At 34.1% G+C, this 10,714-nt stretch overlaps 1 protein-coding gene across 6 annotated transcripts; it reads right to left on the reverse strand.

The window, feature by feature from the left end:
• Nucleotides 1-3,158: 3,158 nt before the first annotated feature.
• LOC115725648 (uncharacterized) lies at nucleotides 3,159-7,422 on the reverse strand. 6 transcript variants are annotated; one of them, XM_030655230.2, is made up of 4 exons: nucleotides 7,155-7,337; nucleotides 6,631-6,737; nucleotides 5,514-5,574; nucleotides 3,159-5,410 (listed from the first exon to the last, which is right to left on the reverse strand). In XM_030655230.2, the coding sequence occupies exon 4, from the start codon at nucleotides 5,241-5,243 to the stop codon at nucleotides 3,324-3,326; it is 1,920 nt and encodes a 639-aa protein (XP_030511090.1). In that variant the 5' UTR covers nucleotides 5,244-5,410; nucleotides 5,514-5,574; nucleotides 6,631-6,737; nucleotides 7,155-7,337; the 3' UTR covers nucleotides 3,159-3,323. The 6 variants fall into 6 exon arrangements, with proteins under 6 accessions (XP_030511090.1, XP_060973365.1, XP_060973364.1 ...); XM_061117382.1 differs by adding an exon at nucleotides 7,010-7,069 and having other exon boundaries at nucleotides 3,159-5,574; nucleotides 7,155-7,303; XM_061117381.1 differs by having other exon boundaries at nucleotides 3,159-5,574; nucleotides 7,155-7,422.
• Between the last annotated feature and the right edge of the window lie 3,292 nt (nucleotides 7,423-10,714).

A 10,714-nucleotide genomic window follows, 5' to 3' on the forward strand; every position in this document is an offset into this window, starting at 1 on the left:
ACAGCAAGCAATACCTCAATCATAGTGAGGAAGATCGTGAAGAAAGATCATCAACAAAGGAGATTCAGCATCAAGAATTCAGAGAAAGAGATCCAGGTTCAGATCTTGATAATACTCTGCTACAGAAAGGATACAAGGGTTAGAGATCTGAACAGAAGGAGTCATTTAATTCCGCTGCACCCAATGTAAGGTTTCTAATACTTTATATGTGTTTAATTTATCGTTTTAGAAAGTTCTTATTTAGGATGTTAATAAACATACTTGTGAGTAGATCTAAGATCCTAGTAAAATAATTCCAACAATTTATACTATAATAAAATTATTGTTAAAAAAATTACTACACATATAATAATATATATGTTTTTTTTTAAAAAAAAAAAACTACGAGTGAGATACGGTGATGACATAAGTTTTAAATATAGCGACGACTACAAGTGAGATACGGTGATAACAACAATTTAATTTTATAAGCGAGTGTTTATCAATCATGTTTGATTTTTTTAAAATTTCTTTAGTGTCGTTTATAGATTTATCAATTGTTTAATATTTTATTTCTTATAGCTTTAAAAAAAAAAATCAGATAATATATTATTGGAAATAAAATAATATACAGTGTATTTTTATAAGGATTCAAATATAAGTATAAGTTAAATAAGGCTTATACATTAATAATAACATAATATAAATTAATAGATTATTGATATATTGGCAATATTATTCACTTATTATCTTTTATTTAATTTTATTAATATTATCTTTTATCTTTTATTTTCTTTAGCGCGGTTTGTTTCCTAGTATATATATAAAGGAAAAGAATGAGGCGGTGACATGCCAGTCTAACATCTCTTTAAAATTATTAGATCATAAAACTACAAATTGATATTTTATTATTATTTTATGATTTAATTATCATTAAATAAAATACGAAGCGCGAGTTGTTTCCTAGTTATACTCATAAATAACTTTGTCTATTGTGGCCCACCAAATTTAGTGAGACACTGTAGACCACACTCTTTTTTAAAAAAAAATTAATAATTAAATAATACTTTTTAAGAGAAAAAACTAAATAATCATATATATTTAGTATTAAAATATTCTTATTATATTAATAAAATAATAGAATAATAAATAATATAAAATTTGGTGTAATTTTTAGTGTTATGATTGGAATTGAAAAAAAATCTAGTGTTGAAATAGTAGTTTTTTGGTGTTGATTTAATACAAAATTTATGTTTTACCATTGGAGATGGCTTAATAGAGTTTTTAGCGCTTAAACTATCTCAATTATCGTTTTACTTGCACTTAATTTTTCAAGCTCAAATTTTAGCGATAATTCTTTAAACCTACTGAACTGTTAACACATTTATGGTGTCATCCAATTAATGTCACCATGAATGTGTACACTTTTCTACACGTGACACTTTTTTTTTTAAAGAAAATATATTCATTAAGAAAAACTAACTGTTATAGGAGAACTAACAAATCAAGAACAAGCATCTGTCCATACAGACTCTCTCAAACTAGTAACAGAAGTTGTCAGTATATGGACAACATTATTTGTAGACACACGGAATAGCATTGCAAGAACTACCACCAACAGCTGCTAATAACAAAATCACATCAAAAATAATATACTAAAAGAAAATATTGGTGTGGGAATGACAAACCCATCCCACAGACAAATCACATTCAGACTTAGACACTATAAAACTAAATCATGGAATGTTGGGAAGCATTGATTGTATATGCACTGGAATGGAAAAATTGCTCAATTATATGGAAAGACCAATTCACACGAGGTGATCACGGTGTGCCAACAATCATGCTTGAAGCAGTTGCATCCCAAGATCTTTAGATTTGGCATGCGTTTTTTGGTGTTTCGGGATCCAATAGTGATCTCAATGTTTTAAACCAATCATCATTATTCACTGACATCTTACAGGGACAAGCTCCCAGAGTTGAGTTTATGATAAATGTCACACAATACAACTAGGGATATTATCTAGCATATGGTATCTATCCAGAATGGGGTACATTTGTTAAAGCTATCCCATTGCCTCAAGGAGAGAAGAGAAAATTATTTGCTCGATGTCAAGAAGCTGCATCCAATGATGTTGAGTGGGCATTTGGAGTACTTCAATCTCGTTATGCCATTATACGAGGTCTGACTCGATTCTGGCAAAGAGATGCTCTTAAATATATTATGTATGCATGTATCATATTGCATAAGATGACTGTCAAGGATGAAAGAGAGACATATGGGTTATTTAATTTTAATTACGATGAAGGCTACACTGATACTCTAACATTTGAAGTATATGTCATGGAATTTTTTCTGAGTTCCCAACTATGCTTCAAAGAAATGCCAAAATTCGTGACAGAAACATTCACCGCAATCTTGAGGCAGACTTGGTGAAACACATATGGTCTAAATTTGGAAATAACTTTAATTAGTATTTTTTTAATTATGTTGGATTGGTTAATTATTATTATGTTATTTTGTGAACTAATTTTAAATTTCATGTAATATTTATTTTTATTAGTATATGAATTTTAATATATTATTGTGATAAATTTTATTATTAAAATGAATGATATATTAAATTATATTGTTTGGGAGTGGAATCATGATAGCAATTTTTAGAGTTGTAAAATATTGAAGTATTTTTCAGTAATAAATGACTATAAAATGATGTAGATGATAGAAAAAATAAAATATTATATTTTAAATTTGTGGCTACTTTTAGAATTGCTTTCCTTGAAAATGCTCTTAAGGAAGAAGGTTTTATTACTTAACCCTATAAAAAGATGAATAAGCAACTGATGATAAGAATTAAGAAAATATATATTTATAGAAGTTGTTATACCTTTATACTGGCATTTTTCATTTTAATTTTATTTTAGATATTTTGTAAAAATATTTACACTGAATGAGAACTAATATATGTAAGAGTGAAAATATTAGAATGGTGTAGATATTCTTTCTTGAAAATAAATTACTAAAATAATGTAAACCAAATTTTACCAATACGTTTAAAAAAACTTGTCTTGTCCAGTCATTTGATGCACACAAGAAACAAATATTAAAAAAACTAATAGCACCAAGCAATGTCTAAACATTTTTCAATGTAACTATAAAATAAGGGAAAAGAAAAACAGAATCAAGAATCAAGACTCCAAACATTACATTAATAGAATAACCAGAGGCTATCAACAGAAAATATATACGAGTCACTGAACAATCAACCATAATTTATACACAATTACAATTTTCGACACCAAAATAATCTCCAAGTCCCAAAAAGAATCTACAATTTTACAGTTTAAACCCCATCAATTGCATTATTTAGATTACCACCAAACAATGACATGAGAGGCCCCCCATGGACTCTACCCTCTGGGATGTCAAAGTCCAAACTTTTCCTCCCACTACCACTACTACTACCAGCACCTAAATCATACCTTTTCCTTCCTCCGTCAGCCTTCTCAGCAGTCAAAAAGTTTGAATAAGATACCGAGGACTTCATCGAAAGAGGAACCAATACCTGTGGGGGTATTAGTTGTTGCCTTTTTGTTGGCCTTTCCAGTGAATTGATGCTATCAGAGACAGCACTGATTGCTGAAGTAGAATAGTTGTTGCTACTCCCGCCTGTTGTTGAGGCTGCAGATACAAGGCCATGAAAAAGCCTCGGCCCAATGAGACCTCCCTTGCTTGATGCTCGCTCCTGCACCATGCTGCTATGAGCAGCACATAAGCCACTTTTGCCTCTAGCAAATTTTTCACATTTGCCTTCTCCCCAATTACACCTCTTTCCCCCTCCATGAGCCTTGCAGAAGTCTGTGCTGCCTTGGGCACTTTTCCCGCAATTATCATACTTGCAGCGCTTACCTCCACCATGCCTAACGCAACAATCAGTGCGTCCCCTTGCACTTTTTGTGCAGCCTGGCACAGCACATCTCTTCCCACCACCATGAGCAACACAGAAATTGGTGCCCCCGTGAACACTTTTTGGGCAAATGCCACCACCATCGAAAAGGCAACGCTTCCCTCCACCGTGTCCCTTACATAGCGGTGTGCTACCTTCAGCACCCTTTGTGCAGCCTTGAAATATGCAACGCTTTCCACCACCATGCGCCTTGCAAAACATGGTGCTTCCCTGAGCACCCTTGTTACAACCCTGGTATTGGCAACGACGTCCACCACCATGAGAGATGCATAAGCCAGCCTGCCCTTCAGCACTACGTGTGCAGCCTTCAATCTTACACCTCTTTCCACCACCATGTCTAATGCAAAGCCCCGACCTTCCCCGTGCAGCCTTGGAGCATCCAGATGGATGCCCACATCTCTTACCACCACCATGAGCTATGCAATAATCTGTTTTCCCCTCAGCACTTTTTGTACAACCCAAGTGCTGACATCTCTTTCCTCCACCATGAGCCTTACAATATGCTGTTCGACTCTCAGCACCCTTGTTGCAACCAGGTTTCTGGCATCTCTGTCCACCACCATGACCAATACAGAGGCCTGATGCCCCTCTTGCTCCCTTTGTACAGCCCGAAAATCTGCATTTTTTAGCATTGTTTGCACGTTGGTCTAAGCTTGTACCAGTTGTTTCCTGCTCAGAGATAGTTCCCACAGAATATTCTCCAGTAAGAGATGGTTCACTCGCCTGGGGAGTGCTGTGGAGCTCCAGAAGTTCTTGTGTGCCGAAAGAAATCTTGTAACTATCCATCCTTGGGGCCAGAATAAGTGATGGCATGTACCCACCCGATTTTTTTGCTGAGGTAGAACCCTCATCAACAACTGGAATCAAGAGTTGTTTATTTCCTGTCGATACTTGGTTGGGTATATAAGGTGTATTCATTTCCGTTTCTGATGAAACCGAAATACTTGAAACTTCTTTAGCCCCTCCAGATAGGCCGAGTTGGAGAATCGAATCAGCTTCAGATGGAACACTCTGAGGTTGTACAGTAGATAATCTGTTGCTCCTCTTAACTGTGTAACTGTAATAATCATTACTGTATGTACTTGGTGTTGGGCCGAGTCCAAGTACCAACTTACAGCCATCATCAGCAGGATTGGACAGCTTAACGCTGTAATTCCTTTGATTACAACCATACCTGGTTATGTTACCTCCTCCAAAGCCAGGGCAATTCAAGCAGAGTGCAGTATCACCAATGTTGTCATTTTTTGTGAATTCATTATCATGAGAAAAATTGAAACCCTTCTTGTTCAGATCCATTTTACAATACAATCTCTAAGAAAACCAACTAGGAGCCTACGGGATTCTTTGTACAAGAAGCTCTTACCAAGTCAACATATGAGTATTAAGTGAGCATGTAGAAGAAATTCTAATGAGATATTTCCACCGCTAACAAAGCCTGATGTGTCTGATCTGTCCATCTTAATCTATGTCAGCACAAAAATCACAGTTCTTCAGAGGTCTTGCTTTCTTAAATATCTGACTACGTTTCTAGGATAAAACCCTTTTATTACAACAATTAACAATGACCTGAATAGATCACTGGAGCTTCTTGCGCCCCCAATTGAAAAATCATCAACCTTCATAAATTCTGAAAAGAGGAATAAAATAATTAGACTATGAACGTGCCAAAGATGCAAACCAATTTGCGGAAATATTATTAAAAATCCATCTTAAAACAACTGTAAAGTTAGAGAAATAGACAGAGGACGTAGAGATGTACTGGCAATACGTTAATTGTGCAATTACTACAACAACTCCCCAATCAGAAATAGTAGTAGAATAAACATGTACAGCTCATAAAAGCCTAAAGCAAGAATGAGAACACAGAATGCAAGAAATTTAGACTGAAGTTAGAATTAATAGAAATTTGGACATCTTTTTACATGTTTACGTTCCCTATTTACTATCAAGAACACTTTTTCCAATACCTAGACAAAACAATATAACAATTAATATGATACCAGCAGGAATTTTTTAAAAAGAATTAAAACTATAACAAAAACAAATCAACAAATTAAGATACTTCCACTGAAATACCTATGATTTTTATGACTGAAAAAGCAAAACACATGAGATTAAAAAGAAAACCAAGTTTATCATCTTGGTGATAAAAACACATTTGTAGTCCATTTTCTTGATAGTATTAGTACCAGCTGCAGACTCCAAATAAAAATAGTACATGTATGGTATAAGATACAAATTATCTCAACTTCTGAGTGGAGAGAATAAAACTATGAAAGGAAAAAATTCCCTTATTTCCAAGTAGTACGAAGTCAAGTTATTATAAATACAGAGAAATAAACTATTATACCAATCTGCATAAAATTTAACATAAAAGTTAATTCACATAAGACACCAAATTTGGCAAACATGCCAGTTTCCGTAAATATGAACACAAATATAGATTATGTATATCAGAATAGTTTATTTTGATTTCGGATCTAAATTTCTAAAACAAAACTGCATGCAAATTAAAACTGAGGCTCAAACTATCTAACCCAAATTAAGCAATCTTTTAAACTATTCATATCATAGATATTGGAGAAAACATAATTAATGACCTGACTTCCAGTAGATAAGACAAACAATTAAACGGAGAATAGTCATTCATTCTCCAATATATATAATTAAAGAAAGAACTTACAGAGCCCATATTTCTTTAGCTGTTCCCACTTATATTTTTAATCTAGACGAGATTTTCTCTCTTCTTTTCACCATGGTGCATCATATTCTACTGAGCTTAATCCGTATCTATATCAGTATATATATAAATATAATATGTTAAAAAAATACAAACAAAGAAAGAAACCAACACAACAACTTCTGCATGTTTAAGAATAATAGAGATCTGATCTGAAATTGCTAGCTCAACGAATAGCTTTAAACATAGTTTCACCAAAAAAATAAAATAAATAAATCTCTGTAATAAATTCTAAAAATATTACCTTTCCACATAGGAATTACAAGTAAACAAACAAATATAGCCATAACAAAAAAGAAAATAAAATAAAATACATATATACCTAAAATTCAGTCATCATCTCAATAAAGTAGGACAACTATCCATAGCTAAAGACCAAACACTACAAAGTTTCAGGCAAAAATTAATTTTTTTAAGAAAAAAAAACTGAGAAGTAAAAAGAAGAAAAGAACAAACAGAAGAAGTACCAGGAAAATCTTTACATAAAATTCCTAGAAAGCCTTCGGATCCGAGAAGAAAGCCCAGTAGACATCCTCCTCCTTCTCCTCAGCTCGAAATTCTTCAAAAAAAAAAAAAAAAAAAGATTCCAAACAAAAATGGAAGAAAGAAAAATGGAAAAATACTTATTAGGTATCAAGCCATAATAAATAGCACCAGATTTTGATTAGGGCGCCTCTTTGATATTTTAATAAGAAAAAGTGTTTCGATATTACCAAAATAGCCTCTGCCTTAGTGGGGACTGGGGCACAGTGTGTACCAACAACTGTCATTAACTCGCAGCGGGCCTCTCGACTTGGACAATGCAAGCTTTTTGTGGAAAGCGACGGTTTTGGTGAATAGTCGATTATACCCTTGCCATTAACGGTTGGTCTACGGCGTTGTAGGGGTAATTTGGTGTTTTCGTAGTAATTTGTGTGATTAAATTAATTTTCTTCTGTGGTTTGTTGTACGTGGAGAAAGGAGTGGCTGAGGTGTGAAATTGTGGTTGTGGTCGCAGGAGGAGTGCTCGTATCAGAAAAAGACAGAGGGGAATTAGAGAATAAAGAATCTGACGGGTGAGTGGTGGTGCTGAGCTGGCTGATGACGTTAGCATTATCGGCTCGGCTTCTGATAAAAAATGACACACGACTCAGCTCCTGTTATCTTATCGGCTTAGTTTTATATGGTAATTTGTTAACGGCTCAGGCTCAGGAGGACCTTTGGCACAGCTTTTAAGCTTTATGATAGCTACAGTGTTTGAAAAAGTTTTTATAAAAATGATAGTAAATGATTTAAAAATATATAATTTTTGGGTAAATATTATTTTAAATTCTGTATTTTTTAAAAATTATTAATTAGATCATTTGTTTTGTTAAATAATAAAATGTACCCTGTATTTTCTAAAATACTGTATTTTTTTTCAAAGTTTTTAAAGTGATTTTAAAGTTAATTCTTCATAATCCATAAGTTCATCTTATTAAGAATAATAATTGAAATGCAGAATATAATAATTTCAATAATATTAATGCCTTGCTTTTTTCTCTCTCAATTCGGTTGTCCATTTAATCTTCGATTTTGTTTCTATTTATAAGTGTATAGGGTGACAGTTATTTCCTTAAGATCTAATCATTCATAATTGTTCATGAAACGTAGACACAGGGCTGGCCCTAGGCATAGGCGGGCTAGCCCGTGCCTAGTGCCCACACTTTCTAGGGGGCCAAAATAAAAAAATAAAAAAAATTATTAGGCTTTTATTTAAGTAAAATTTAAGTGTATTGTAAGCAACAAATATTCATAGTTAGTTGAAGGTAGATGACATAATATTTAAGGTCATGGGTTCAAATCCCATAACACTCTTTTATTGATATTTTTTATATATATTTTTTAGGGCCCCAAAATTTAATTCGTCTAGGCCCATATATTTTCAGAGTCGGTCCTGCATGGACATTACCCATGTTTCATTTTTATGCACATGAGATAATATTTAATAACTACCCAACCATCCTTTTATCATTCCTTAAACAGTTATGCTGACTATGCCGGTTGTTCCTCGCTAAATACGAGTTGTCCTTCTTTACCGTCTTTATAAGAAAAAATACTAAGTATGGGTACAATGCTCCTCGCAGTCTTCTTTTTTTTATGATCGTATTAGCGAGGTGGTTACTTTAATGTATAAAGAGCGAGATGGATGAATGTAGTTACTCGCTCCACATACATATATGTGAGTTAATTAATTGCAACCTCTTTACTCATGAGTATGTGGGTCAATGAGCTGCAAACTCTTATACCCAAGTATGTGGGTTAATGAGCTACAACTCTTGGTTTACTCGTCTCGAATTACTTTTATTATGTACTCGGTTATTCCCGAGATAGACTTATTGTCTTGCCAATCTTTTTGGTTAATAGTTATTATTCTCATCTCGCATCTACCTACGTGGTAGCGAGTTTGAATATTTTTATCAACCATAATTCCTAAGGCAAGTTATTTTCAATTGTATTAAATAATGTAATTACTAAGCTGATTCATATTCCTTCTCTGGTACATATGTCAACTTCTGATTGTTAGCCAAAATTTGGGTATAACAGTAGCTTCTTAAAAGCTGCAACCTTATTTTCAAGCACACACCATTGAGGTACTAACAAACTATACCCGTCACCAAGTATTAGCCAAGCCTTATACATCTGGATGACTGCTTAATTAATGGTCAATTGAGTTAAGCCAATTTGACATAAGGTACAAACTGCGATCCGACATTAAAGGTCAGGCCCTTGTCGATTTCATCCTTGAATTTCCAAATGAGCAAGTGGTCGTCATAACTGAAGAACGAGTTGATACAGACATTCCATAAGGCTTTGGTTGGACCTTGTATGTTGACAGAGCATCAAACAGTAAAGGCTTAAGTGGAGGTATCATGCTGATCAGCCCCAACAGGTTCAAAGTCCACGCAACTCTAAGATTTGGATTCAACGCATCTAATAATGAGGCTGAGTACGAAGCCCTAATTGCTAGACTAAAACTTGCACTTGAAATGAAAGTCAAGTACCTCAAAGCTTTTAGCGATTCTCAAATCGTAGTTTGTCAAGTTAATGGAGAATATTTGGATCGAGGAGAGTGGCCAGATACCTCTCTTACACTTGTGAGTTATTGTCTAAATTTAAAAAATTATTGTTAGTATAATACCTTGTGCTATTAACTTTCATGCAAATGCCCTAGCCCGATTGGCCTCAACTCGAGAAGCAAAATTACTCGATGTGGTTCATGTGGACATACTTGATCAGTCAACAATTGATCGGGAAGAAGTCATGTAGATAGATGTTATTGAGCAGACCACTTGGATGACCCCAATTATTACTTACGTGAAAACTGGCAAACTTCCAGACTATAAACTCAAAGCTAGAAGATTTTTATATTGAACCGTTGGATACGTAATCTATGACAAAAAGCTATATTGCAGAAGTTCAATCAGCCACTTTTGAGATGTGTCAATGGTGAAGAATGCGATTACATCCTTTGAGAGGTACACGGAGGCATATGTGGTAATTATATTGGTGGAAACTCTCTGGCTCTAAAAATCATGCAGCAAGACTATTACTGGCCAACTTTACGTGTAGATGCGATTAACTTCACAAAAATGTGCGACAAATGTCGGCGAATTGCCACATATGTGAACAAACCTCCAAGAATTTAAATTCTATCATCAGCCCATGGCCTTTTGCACTCTGTGTATAGATTTAATTGGTGAATTAGCAAAAGGTAATGGAGGAGTAAAATATGCAGTAGTCACTGTAGATTATTTCACTAAGTTGGTTGGGGCTGAATCCTTAGCGACAATAACAGCTGCAAAATTATGCGAGTTTGTGTATTGAGCAATTATCTATAGATTTGGCATTCTTTATAAGTTAATCTCTGATAATGGGAAACAGATCGATTGCAAAGAAATACAAACATTGTGCGATGATTTGGGAATACAAAAGGCCTTTTTAGTGGTCGCGTATCCCCAAAGCAATGGACAGACTGAAGCAGTCAATAAAATAATTAAACACACCA

This window comes from Cannabis sativa, chromosome 6 (assembly GCF_029168945.1).
Source record: "Cannabis sativa cultivar Pink pepper isolate KNU-18-1 chromosome 6, ASM2916894v1, whole genome shotgun sequence".
NCBI classification, from domain to species: Eukaryota; Viridiplantae; Streptophyta; class Magnoliopsida; order Rosales; family Cannabaceae; genus Cannabis; species Cannabis sativa.

What these genes read in the sequence shown, in the direction of transcription:
- LOC115725648 (XM_061117381.1), bottom strand. Translation starts at nt 5,243, where the DNA reads ATGGATCTGAACAAGAAGGGTTTCAATTTTTCTCATGATAATGAATTC.